At 37.5% G+C, this 13668-nt stretch overlaps 1 protein-coding gene across 3 annotated transcripts in view; it reads left to right on the forward strand.

The window, feature by feature from the left end:
* LOC124612452 (endoplasmic reticulum-Golgi intermediate compartment protein 3) overlaps nucleotides 1-13668 on the forward strand; it is a 95191-nt gene that overhangs the window by 49849 nt on the left and 31674 nt on the right. For all 3 annotated transcript variants that reach the window (XM_047140676.1, XM_047140677.1, XM_047140678.1), the window contains exon 8: nucleotides 6779-6907. In XM_047140676.1, coding sequence (XP_046996632.1) covers nucleotides 6779-6907 — 129 coding nt within the window. The remainder of the gene's footprint in view (nucleotides 1-6778; nucleotides 6908-13668) is intronic.

The raw sequence follows: 13668 nt of genomic DNA on the forward strand, positions 1-13668 counted from the left end.
TGTGCAGTTTGAGCTCTTTTGGTAAGGAATTTGCAATTTTTAATTTGGGATTTTTTAACTGACTGAAATGACAGGCTTCTGTGTGGTAAGAAAATGTGATATTTATACTGTACATGGGTAATCCCAAAAGTAAGGTCTCCTATTTTTTTATAAGTACAGAACTCTGTTTGTGTGGCAGTTGGTCACACTGTTATGAAGAGTGCTTCATGCACTGTGTGTAAACATGCGCACGCCACTCTGAGGTGCTCAGTCTTGGCTCAGCAGCCGTTGAGAATGGAGCTTCTGTTTGATGTTACCACCAAGTGCGAATTGCATGCAGTTATTCGGTTTTTGAACGCAAAGGGCACTGCGCTGATTGAAATCTATCGCCAATTGACAGAAGTGTATGGTGAGTCGTGCATGGATGTCAAAAATGTTCGTAAGTGGTGTAGAGTGTTTGCAGCTGGTCAGACCGAAATTCACGACGAACAAAGGAGCTTGAGATCGTCAATTTCTGAGGAGACAGTGTTGAAGGTTGAGCAAAGCATGCGTGAAGACCAGCGGATCACCCTGGATGATCTGTGCATGTTGGTTCCTGAGGTTTCCCGAAGCACCGCTCACAGAATTTTAATGGAAACATTGAACTACCGGAAGGTGTGCGCAAGATGGGTGCCATGCATGCTGACTGAGGACCACATGCGGCAATGAATTGATGCTTCCTGTGCATTTCCTCACCGCCTTGCAGCCGAACAGGACAACTTTCTTGACTCAGTTGCCACGGGTGACGAAACACCAAGCAACAATCATGCCAGTGGTGGCATCCTTCTTGGCCAAAGCCGCAGAAATTCAAACAAACAACGTCTGCCGGTAAAGTCATGACAACCGTTTTTTGGGATCGGAAAGGGGTATTGTTGGTCTACTTTATGCCCACTGGGACCACAATTAATGCTGACAGGTTCTGTGAGACTCTGAAAAAAACTCAAGTGAGCAATTCAGAACCGAAGAGGAATGTTGACCAAGGGCGTACACATTCTCCATGACAATGCTGCTCGCCCACACATCGCTCGCCAAACTGTTGCTCTCCTGCAGCAGTTTCAGTGGAACATAATCACCCACCCTATAGTCCTGACTTGGTGCCCAGTGACTATCACCTGTTCCCTAGGTTAAAAGAACATTTGGCTGAAAAGCGATTCAGTTCCATTGAAGAGGTGAAAGAAGAGGTTCATAACTTTTTGAACAGCATGGCGACGAGCTGATATGGTATACAAAAACTGCCACAGCATCTACAAAAATGCAGATTATATCGAAAAATAGCTAAATGCTCAAGCTGTAAACTGATGTAAACCATTGTAGAAATAAACAGATCTATGTACTTATAAAAAAAAATAGGAGATCTTACTTTTGGGATTACTCTTGTAATAGTCTCTACATTTTATCCATTTTACCATGTGAAATCTAAAACTTTCCCGGCATATAGACTGTTCCACGAAATTTCAGGTGAATTGTCAGATGTCACCAACTTCCTGCCACAGTCTTCTGGCCATCTGTTGGTGTACCGTATTTACTCGAATCTAAGCTGCACCTGAAAAATGAGACTCGAAATCAAGGAAACAAAAATTTCCCGAATCTAAGCCGCACCTGAAATATGAGACTCAAAATTCAAGGGGAGAGAAAAGTTTTAGACCGCACCTCCAAATCGAAACAAAGTTGGTCCATTGAAACATGGGACACAATTTAGGTCGAATGGATGAAGGTACAGCTACAGTAGTTTGGTTTGAGTCGTAAGCTTAACAGTTAAGCTTTACCAAGTACCCGTTGCTATGTGTCAGGCCCTCCGTCCGTATTTATACAGGTACCCTTCCCTTTTTCACGTGCTTCGACTGGTTTGAATCAATTGCTTATTTTGCTTTGATCTGATAAGTGCGATTATCTTTGTTATAGATGTTTATGTCACTCTTAGCTGAAAATGCATTATTAAGTTGGCATGCATTGTTTGTCGCCTTCTGATAATGAGTGTTTATGACATGTCCTGCATGCGATATGGCTTGCTTTTGTGCGCGCTACCGCAGCTTACAATATATATATTAAAAAAGAGAGAGAGAGAGAGAGAGAGAGAGAGAGAGAGAGAGAGAGGAATTGTCTCGTAAGTGAAACAATGGCAGGAGACTGGCTATTTGCTGTTACTTACAGTGCTGCTTTTTTTGATAATGATCAACAAGAACCAATTAATAGACTGCATATGATAGATGATGTTCTGAACGAGAGTTTAGCAAAAAATTTTCTCCGTTTGAAAATCTTTGCAGACACCTCTTTAGTACATTACATTCTGCGCAGAAATTAGAGTCATCTTAGATTTAAAAATCTAGTCAGTTGCCGTGCTTCATTTCTGACTGTATCACTATTCAGCATAAGAATAATACAGTTATAAACATGACATGAAATGTATATTCTTCCGCATTTGCTGTTGTCTTGCTCTAGTTTTGTAGTTTATTAGGCAGACAGGATTTAAATGAGATAGCAGCAAACGTGAAAGAATACATGGCATAGTGTTTAAATTCTTCTACCTTTTCTTTTAATTTATTTACTGACGCAGAGGTTTTGGTGCCAGTATTTATCTTTGTACCTGCAGAGCATGCCTGTGCAGCGCTACATATATTCGACGGCAGAAGTTAGTGGCGGCACCTACCAACATTTTTCAGAACTTACGCTTACTTTGCACTTGATTCTAAGCCGCAGGGGGTTTTTTGGATTACAAAAACCGGAAAAAAAAGTGCGGCTTAGATTCGAGTAAATACGGTAACCTAGCGAAAGTGCACTGAGGTCTCCTGTTTAATACCACTCATTTGCATGTGTTGCTGTGAGCACCTTTCATCTTCACACGGTGGACTTGCACAACTATACTGGCTACATAGAGCATGAAGTTCTTCTTCAGCAGAATTGGATATGCATTATCTAACTGGAAACTGCCATCCCAATTGACAAGGTCTCTAGACAGTCATAATTCCACAGATTCATTGATAAGAGTGTTCCAAAAGTTTGAAATATGGACTACAATTTCTATTTTATTGTATTTCATGGGAAGACCAGTACAAATATAGTGCTCTGATAGGAAGGCAAATTAACATTACATATGCCTGTCTACCACTAAGTTATCAGTTAGAGTGAATTGGCATATGGAGAGGGTGTATACTCATGCTCTGCAACATGTCCACCACATGGGATTAGCTGAGTGGTCTCAGGCGCTGCAGTCATGGACTGTGCGGCTGGTCCCGGCTGAGGTTCGAGTCCTCCCTCGGGCATGGGTGTGTGTGTGTGTGTTTGTCCTTAGGATAGTTTAGGTTAAGTAGTGTGTAAGCTTAGGGACTGATGACCTTAGCAGTTAAGTCCCATAAGATTTCACACCCCATTTTTTTTACAACATGTCAGTCATGATCTTGGTGCCTGTTTCACCACACTTGTTATCTAGATTCCTCCCCCAGACACCAGTTTCTCAGAACTCTGCAGGTGGAAACTGGAGTTACATGTTGCCACCCACCTGGCCTTAATGTATAATTTCTTCAGTATGAGCAATGTTTCTCAGTAACTATACCTTTCTTCACTCTCTCTCAGTTTTCTGATCTGCGTATTTCTCCCATCTCTACCACATACAATGCACTTAAGCTTCCCACTCTTGTTAACTCATGCACAATGTTTTGTCAGTAATCTCTGTCTTGTGTATTAGCGCACTTCCACCGTTAAGCTCTCAGGTTCCCAACAATCAGTCTTTCCTTCTCTCCTATCTGGTAAGTCTCCCCTGTCCCCTGACCCAGGGTTCTGAGCAACTTTCCCCATTTCCTAAACCTCATCAGTACTTTTCCTTCACCCATTCTGCCAGAAAGAGCCACTGACTTTTAACATTTAATCTTGATATTTACAACAAAACAATTTGTTTATGCAGCAGTGAAATATTGTGTAAACTCTTTCGGTGGCCATGTTTGTCGCTCAGAAAGGACAAATCTCCTTGGACAGTAAATATTATGATTATTTGACCTTAATCTCTGCACACTGCAACTTCAAGGCAGAAAACATTTGATAAAAGTAGGATTGATTTGCAATTAAGTGAAAAGAAATGTGCAAGCATTTTAAAGCACAATGAAACAGTGAAACAGAACTAGCAAATACTTAAAGAGATTTACAGCAGCCACCTGCATTTTATGACGACAAGAATTATCATTTCGAGGACACAGGGAAAGCTGCAACTCAAACAATCAAGGTAATTGCATGGAGTTAATTCATTTGTTGGCCGAGTTTGATGACTTCCGAAACAAAAACTTATAAGAGAGAAGCAACATTTGTTGCTATTTTACTAGATGAAACATTGGATGTCACAAATCTCATTTGTCAACTCTATTCATATATGACAGCACTTCAAATGGTGTGCCGACAAAAAGTTAGAGAAGTAATTCCACATGCGGTATTTGTGCACTTTTACATCAGCAAGCTGAATTTGGTTTTATCACAGGTAGGATAGTGTATGAGTAAATGTAGAATGTCCTTTTGCTAATACAAGTGGTCTTGTACCATTTTTGGCCATTCCTTGAAAAGAACCAACTTATTAGATATAGTAGTGAAGAAGAGATTATAACAATATGAAATTATTGAAGTTGCTTGGTACAAATTATGGCAGATCGTAAGGGTGAACTTGAAGATTTGTATGAGTGCAATTTGGGGGGAAAAAAAATAAAAAAAAATTGGGGCACAAGTGCTGTTAGCGAAGCATGTGGATTTCTCACGATGTTATGATATTTTCAGTTTTAACTTCCTGTTGTGTCTGAAGAATTGTTTTTACTGACAGACATTACTTTTAACATTGTGCAGTCAAAATTCTTAGACATGTTTTATAGCAAAGAAGTGGAAGATACAAAAGAGGAGCTGCATACTAAGACATATGATGGGTTTGAAAAAAACATTGTGCAAGGCTGAAAGCATATTTGATACTCCAGGAAAATGAAGAAAGAAAACTGCACTGAAACATAAAGGATGACTACAGGAGGCTGTACCTGGAGATATCAGATATGATAATCATGCAGTTAAACATTAGATTTGAATTGCTGCCTGATTTAAAGCCTACAAAAATGTTCAACTCAAATAAGTTCTCAAGCTTTGAAGATGTGTTTGCTAAGGGGGTGTTAAGCTTAAGGACTATAAATGGGAAGTTTTTTGATATTTTTAGGTTCAAGTCTGAAGTGAATGCAATGTTTATGTCACATCATCTTGAAGCCAAGTCTGTGAAGGAAATTCCAGATTTCCTGTATCACAATGAACGTCACACAGGACTTCCTGTACTCTATAAACTCAATGAACTGATATTAATCATACCGGCTACAACTTCATCTGTAGAACAATTGTTTTCCACACTGAAAAGAATGTCTTTCATTAGGAAAGTCTCTGTTCACATTCCATAGTAAAGGATCTGCTGGTGCAGATGAAGGTTCTAAACTGATATGTTGGTGACATTATTGAGTAGTCCTGCCAGAAGAATAACAGAGCGGAATTTACTACAGATAACACCACGATGAGTGAGCAATACAGTAGATAAGTTCAATGTTGCATGCTGTACCAACATTTTCAGTATATGCCACTGGTTCTTATACTAATAGTACATTGAGTTGCATACCGTGTAAAGAGAGGGCAGGACAGTTCAATATTTCTTGATAAGATTCTTGGGAACTTAGCTATTTTTCAAGACTTCTGATCAAGGCATATTCCCTTTCTTAGTTATGTTGAGTGACTGTAGGAAGATATAAGACACGTTAGACAATATTTCAAGTGTGATGAATGGCAGCTAGTGTTAAATGTTAAAAAAAAAATGTAATTTAATGTGGATGGGTAGGAAGATCAAATCTGTAATGATCAGATACAGTATTACTAGTGTCCTACTTGACACAGTCAAGTCGTTTAAATATCTGGGCGTAACGTTGCAGAGCAATATGAGGTGGAACAAGCATGTGAGAACTGTGGAAGGGAAGGCGAATGGTCGACTTCAGTTTACTGGGAGAATTTTAAGTAAAGGTGATCCTGTATAGGATGTTGGTGCAACCTCTTCTTGAGTACTGCTCAAGTGTTTGGATCCTTACCAGGTTGGATTTAAGAAAGACATTGAAACAATTCAAAGGCGAGCTGCTAGATTTGTTACTGGTAGGTCCAAACGACACATATTACAGAGACGCTTCAGGAACTCAAGTGGGAATCCATGGAGGAAAGGCGACATTCTTTTTAAGAAACACTACTGAGAAAATTAGGAGAACCAGCATTTGAAACTGACTGCCAAACTATTCTACTGCTGCCAACATAGTTTGCTTGAAGGGACCACCAGGATAAGATATGATAAATTAGGGCTCATATGGAGACATACAGACAGTTATTTTTCCCTTGCTCTATTTGCTAGTGGAACAAGAAAGGAAATGACAAGAAGTGGTACGGGATGCCCTCTGCCGTGCACCGTATGGTGGCTTACAGAGTATCTATGTAGATTTAAGTTATTGTATCAAAAACATTAACAATCTTATTCATAATTACAAATTGAGGGAAGCTGCATTGCCGTATCACGGAATTATGAAATACCACCAGATTTCTTTATGTACACACTATTTTGATATGAACTACAATTATGAGTGTAGGGTGTCATTGGTGTTTTTTGTAAAGTAAATAAAAATAACTATCTTAAGTGTTATTGTATCAATACAAGTTATTAACAGATTTATTGTTCATTCCCTGTGAGAAAGTTTTCAGTTACTAATTTTACTGTGCTTATTTCCAGTGCATGATGTGCAGCCATTTTCTTCGTCCAATTTCAACACATCACATCGTATAACACATTTATCGTTTGGTAAAAACATTCCTGGAAAAACAAATCCTATAGATGGCACTGAAGTTGTTACTCATGAAGGTAAGTTCTCAATCAAGCTGCAATCATATATGTTATAGTGAAACTCCTTAATTATAAGCGATGTGTGATGTTATTGAGGTGCTTGTGGAAAGTATGGAAGAAGTGTGAACAGAATTTAGACCTATCAGAATGATAGAAAGGAATTGAATGTACTGTATAAAATTACAGGAGATTAAAATCACACATTAATAATACCTGAAGGTTGTAAAAATTGAGAGGAGACAGGTCAGAAATTAAAATGAGACAGCTCATGAAATCATTATGTATTACTTAAAAAGGACCAAACCGATATGCATGCACTAATCATCAATTTTTATAGAACATACTAAAATGAAAGCTACCATTTAGAGCAGAGTATAGTTTAATATTTTGCAATGATAATGGAACTTATTTTAGAGATAGGGCAGTGAACACAGGTTACAGTTGAATCATGACAGATGGTGCTGATGAATGGCAAAACTTACAGAAGGAATTAAAACATAATCAACTAATGTTTCTATTCCAGATTTGTTTTAAATTAGTAGTATTATTGATAGGGAGGGGGGCAGGGCAGTTAGTGCTTTAAGCATTTGTAGTATTTTGTACACCATGTGTACCTTTCGGAGAATACAAGAGATTAGTCCTCTTGAATTGAATTGTCATGGAATGAAATCAAAATATTTGCACCTAATAGTGTGACGAGTGACGTAATATTCTCAGTTGGCTCAGTCACATTGAATCACAACATTTCCACTTCCAAAGAAGAGAAATTTTTATTTCCTGTGGGCTTGCAGCTTTAAAATTAAATAATGACTGTAGAGGAGAAATTTGTTTAGATTTCTGTCAGTCCTCCTCCTCAAAAACTCAAAACTGTTTTAATTTTTTCCAAAGTGCTTTTTTCCCTGATTGAGGGAGAGTTGTAAACAGTAATATGTTTCAAGAAAGTTAGCACTATCAAATTTTAGACTGGGTACTCCTACCTTTGATAAGGTTAATTATCCCACTGAAATACCAAGAAATCCATTTTGGTCAATAAAGGAAGGAATATTCTGGAACTGTGATGGGGGAACCTTTCAAGCATTAACATATTCACTGTGGCTGTCACTTCTAAGCATCAACATATCCCAGTATTGCTAATTCTTATAAGTGTTCCCATGACCAATGAGCAAGTGCAGCAATTGCTTATAATTGTGCACATCCACAGGTGTATTCTTCACTGTAGTATGCAGATGTGAAACGTGTTTGTACAAGCAATGAAGTCCCGGGAACAATTTTTTGTCCCTACAGGTGTCTTTTGCAAGCTTATTTCTCTGATGGATAATCAAGAACACTGCGATAAATTAATGCTTAAAAAAAAAAAAAAAAAAAAAAAAAAAAAAAAAAAACTGCCAATCAGTTACTGGAGGTATCAGAAGACGACAAATCGGAGGAGGAGATCCAGAATGTCAAGAATACAGAACATGCCATAGTGATGATAGCTTTCAAATACATTTCATGATACTGCACAGAATTTGGGGACAAAGTACTTGTCTTTCTGGGTATTTCATTTCATATGGGTAATGTGAAATCTTACCATTTACAAGACTATTGGAAGTTACATCCTCTGTTTCAAAATAGATGAATAACAATGTAAACGAGCAGAGACAAATATATAATCATCTTGCACTCATTACATTTTGCTAATAATCTGCTGCCAGGATACCCACAAGCAGAAGATCAGTTATATAAAATATGATACATACTAAATTATTTTAACAATAGAATGTGTCATATGTATTATTCAGGAGGATAGATGAATCAGCTGTCCTTTGGAAGGGAGACTGTCCTTTAGACATAAATATGGCATCAAAATATACATGCTGAACAATCTGAATGGTTTTATAAATAAGTGTGCTGTGTACACAGGGATGCTTGACAATATGGGAGGAAAATTGTGTCCTGAAAGAGTTGTTTTACATTTGTTGGAGGAGAAGCTGCATCTTAGCTAAAACTTTATTGAACCTGAAAAGACATTACACTGGGACACTAAGGTTAAGTACGAGGAAGACTCCTAAAGTAGTAGTACCTGCAAAAGTGAGTAAAGGAAACAACTGCTTGTTATTTGGAAGTCATGATGATCTGATAATGGGAAGGATAGATGTGATGTTAGTTACATTTCCACATAATGTCATAATGCAATGGTACAAGTGACAAAGGCTAGCAGTCAATCTCAAAAATGCTACCAATTGCAGAAACAACACAAATATTTGTAGGTTTGGGAGGCAGGATGGACCAGAAATTGTTGTATTATGTATGTGAATGGAAGCTTATCTGCTGGCCTAAAAACTGTTCTTCCACTTAATGGACACACTATTTTTAAAGTCTTATTACCTACACAACAGATTCTTGGGAATAAAATAAAACTGTATGATCACAAAATAAAAATAATAAAGGGACTACTTCTTTCAACAAAAATTTGAAGAAATGCAAGGAGACTTCATAATAAAACAATCATTGTGCAAAAGTGGGAACCAACTATAGAGAAAATGCAAATGACAAGGAAGAGGCGTAACAAGAGTGCTGAACAGGACAAGCATTCCAACACACAGGAACGTACAGACTGTTCAAATAAGATTCCATTTGAACTGCTGTTTGCCAGACCACAAATCCAAAAGGTCTCATGTTGCTAAATCAGTCCTATTGTTTTTATGTCACTTATCACTATGGCAGTGCTTGTTGATGTGAAAAATGTTGAGTTGCACCATGGTTTGGAATCCATGTTAAACTGTAGGTGCTCTATAATTGGCAGTGCAGATCACTTCAAAGGTCGTATGGAGGCACTGGTGTACCACCTCCAACAGGCCCGTGCCTAGTAAATGATTGTGGTGTTCAAAACAATATTTGCAGAGAGCTATTTTTTTCCCTTTAATAATGTTCGAATGTCTTTCATTTAAAGTTTTATAATTGTTTTGATGTTTTTGTAGCAAATATGTTTTCTTCTTCACCAAATTTCCTCATTCTTTGAATTGTTTCTGTGCATTGGCAATTAATCAGAGGTGCTAGCGAGACTGATTGAAATAATTCTTACAGGCTTATCTAATGATCGAAGTGTGACTGACACAAATGCAAGGGTGTGTTAAAAAGTAATTCTGGATGTATGTGAAAACTCTTACAGCTTTTTAAGTAAAGCTGACATTATTAACATTACACGCCTTTATGCTTCTTATCTGCATCTGTCTGGCACTAGACGGTTCCGAATTGTAGCATGCAACATAACTCTGTACCATGTGAGAAACAGCATGTTGTAGTCAAGCTTTGAGTTTGTACACACACAGTGCACCCTCTCCTTTAGCGTATCAATGCCAGACCACACGAGCACTGCGACATCTGCAACAATCCGACACCTTGTGTTCACCCCCCTACGCAGTCCCAACATGGCCTCTTCTGATTTCCTCCTGTTTTCAGAACTCAAAGAACACCTCCACAGACTTCACTTTGATAGTAATGAAGCGGTGCAAGCAGAGGTGAGGTTGTTGCTCTGTCAATGAAGTAAAACATTGTACAGTGATGGTAGCAACAAACATCAGGAAAAACATTAACAGCCAAGTATGTAGACATGAAGAATAAATTTTAAAGTGTTGATAACATTTGGCTTATTTTAAAATGCCTTAACGAGTTTTCACATAAAAGAAACTGGAGTCATTACTTTTCAGCACGCCCTTGTATACGTTACATTACCTGTCAGTATCTCAAGTGTAGGACACAAACTGTAAAGTTTTGCTTGCATTCTGTTTCGACCTCGTATTTAATCCAGCAGTGAACTGAGAAAGATGTAAAGCAGCAATATATATATATTTCCTAATATCAGGAGAAATTAATTAATTTTGTTAAACCGTTATAGTTTATTTTCTTATTTCTCCCATGAAGTATTCACAAACCCAATGGCCATGTTGGGTGAGGAATCAAAGTCTGTTGCCACTCTTATCTGTGTAAGCAGCTCACTTACTTCTCGAGTTATGTGAAACATTCTTAATGTTTGCTAGTTTTGTGACATATCCTATCCCAAAGCATGCCCAACCAAGATCTCTGCACGTTGGGAACAGTTTCATCTAATTGCATCACCTTAGCAGAGAAAGTATTGGATATTGTATCTACACCCTGGCTACTGCATGTATAGTACACGAGTATACTTTTGGAAAGAAACACTCTATCCTACATGAATATTTATAATTCAAACCCATTTACTTGTCAAATGTGCATAGAAGTGTCACCTCTTAAATACAGTAAAAAGTCACAGCTGTGAAAATTCCACCTTTAAATAGCATCATTTATATCTGTACTCATTTCAAAAGAGGATTCTTTATTACAAATGCCAACAGGAAATAATGCAAAACCAAACATGGGTTGTGATACAAACTTCCAACAGTATTAATGTTCAGTATACCTAAACATGATAGTTACCAACTGTATATGTAATTAAAGAGAGTCAGTGGCTTATGTTTAGTAATTCATGTGTCAGTTCCATAAGGATATTAATCACATACTTGCTGATTTTATTAATCACAGACTCACACAATTTTTTTACAGTTTCATAACATATCAACCAGAATGAATATGCAGCTAATAATAATCTGTCAACTCCACCTATTCTATAATGTGTCCATTGCTAATTTTGGCAAATGCCACATTAACATTGTGCTACATGTTAACCTGTCGTATCCAGTCTTATATTCTGGGAACAAAGTTATTTTCAACACCTTATTCCAGTACCAATTGCCATAAATGTTCCAAAAGTACCACCACCTTGCAGCATCATTTTACCAACACTGTTCACGAGCTCTCTTCCACGAAGCCCATACCTGTTACATAAAGAAAATTCCACACATTGAGGTATACACAAAAAATCTCAAATAATATAATGCAGTTAGATACAAAAAATAGAGTAGAGACTTTTTACATTAAGACTTCTGTTTCTTTCGTTGTTAAATAAAAAGAATTGTTTAAAGTAATGGCTTTTTATGATCATGATTAACATGCAAAATCAGTCAAAAACCAATGAGAAGAGCTTTATGCATTAGAATGGAGAAAAATTGTGGTTCTCGTTCTCTCAGTGCTGCCAACAGACCCATATAAAAGCAGAACCAACCTAGCCTTCAGATCTGCAGGTTATGGAAGGTAAAGCCCAACCGAAAAAAAAAAAATTGGCGATAATTCTTTTATATGCCTGACAGGAAATTACTGAATAAAAGTTCATTGTAATTGTTGATTTTTGTGCCCATTGGAATGGCATGCCACTCTCTAAGAAAAGAAGCACTGCCAAGGTAGTTGATACACAATGTTTATACCCCTCTCAACTGGTAGCAGAGTAAACTACTGGGCTCCAGCTACAGCTCTGGAAACACGTTTTCACTGGTGCTAAAATATACCCTATCATGTTGCCACAACTGTCAGGATATAGAGGTCTGAATGACCTACACCTCATTTCAAAGCTTTCGCTACCTAACACATCCTAAAGTTAGGGCAGTTTCTTTGTACTTTTGTGTTTGTTTATGGGTAGCACTTGGAAGTCCACAACCTGAGGGTCAGTAAGGCCATCCATTCTGTTTCATTGTCATTTCACAGTTTGTATTTTGTTTTTAACTAAAAGACTCTGTAACAACACCACTCTATTCCTCTTAGACAAAACAATAGAAGACAGAATTCTTGACATATAATGATTGAAGTTTTATCATATAAAATCTAGTAACAGAAATTTTAAATAATACAGCCATTTGTCATAAGTTCACAATCAAGTAAACTTATTTTAAATCTGAGCAAATAGGAGATGGAAAAAAGCAGATTATTCTAAGTCTGAATAAAATTCAACAAGAGAGCCATTCTCACCATGTTTTTCACTGAATATTAAAGTGTCAGATGTATCAGACACTACATATGTATTGAGGAAAGGTGTAATGGGCATCACAAGTTAGGAAACCATAATTTGATATTTATAAAGCAGGATATCTTTTATTGAGAAGAAGTGATGCATGATATGCTGGGAAGAATTAAGTCCCTTTGTACTTAAACTAGGCATCTACCGTTAACGAGTACATACTGTGTGTTTGCTTTAATGACATTTGCAAATTAAAATTAACAATCCCATTTTTATTAATATAATTCCGTCAGAAAACTGTACCTCAGAGCAGAGAATCCTCCAAATAGGGCACCAGATGCCATTCCCACACAGAAACCAATCGTAAATCCCAGTTTCATACGATCCCAACAACTGGGACCAGTTTGGTAAGCACCCACAGGGACTGGCATTTCTGCTTTATTAGAAATTCAGGGTAATTTTTCACTGAAAGAGATGTAATTCACTATGAAATTTAAGCATAAGTATTACGGTTTTATGATTGCACAATGTTATAATTCAGGTGAGCAAGTAGGAAAAACAATTTGTTACAGTAGTTAAATACAAAACATAAAATAGTTAAAAATCACAGGGAGGAGAATCTGGCCAGTACTCACAGGAGCGCCCCCCCCCCCCCCAAAAAAACAAAAACAAGTAATTACTTCTTCAATTATGAAAGAGGAATTGGTTGGGGTAAGCTGGTAAGTGGGGAGGAGGGGTAGGGGTGGCTGAAGGAGAAGCCTATTGGTTGAAAACTGGGAGTGCTGTAGATTATTTTGTGTTTTTATTTGGACAGCATGATTGAACATACTTATAATGAACATTGGCTCTGACCCATGACTTAATAACAAAGTGGCACATGATGGTATACATCCAAAAAGAGAAAGAACACCTGCAGTATTTAGCTTGCTCC

The sequence above is a fragment of the Schistocerca americana genome, chromosome 4, assembly GCF_021461395.2.
Source record: "Schistocerca americana isolate TAMUIC-IGC-003095 chromosome 4, iqSchAmer2.1, whole genome shotgun sequence".
NCBI classification, from domain to species: Eukaryota; Metazoa; Arthropoda; class Insecta; order Orthoptera; family Acrididae; genus Schistocerca; species Schistocerca americana.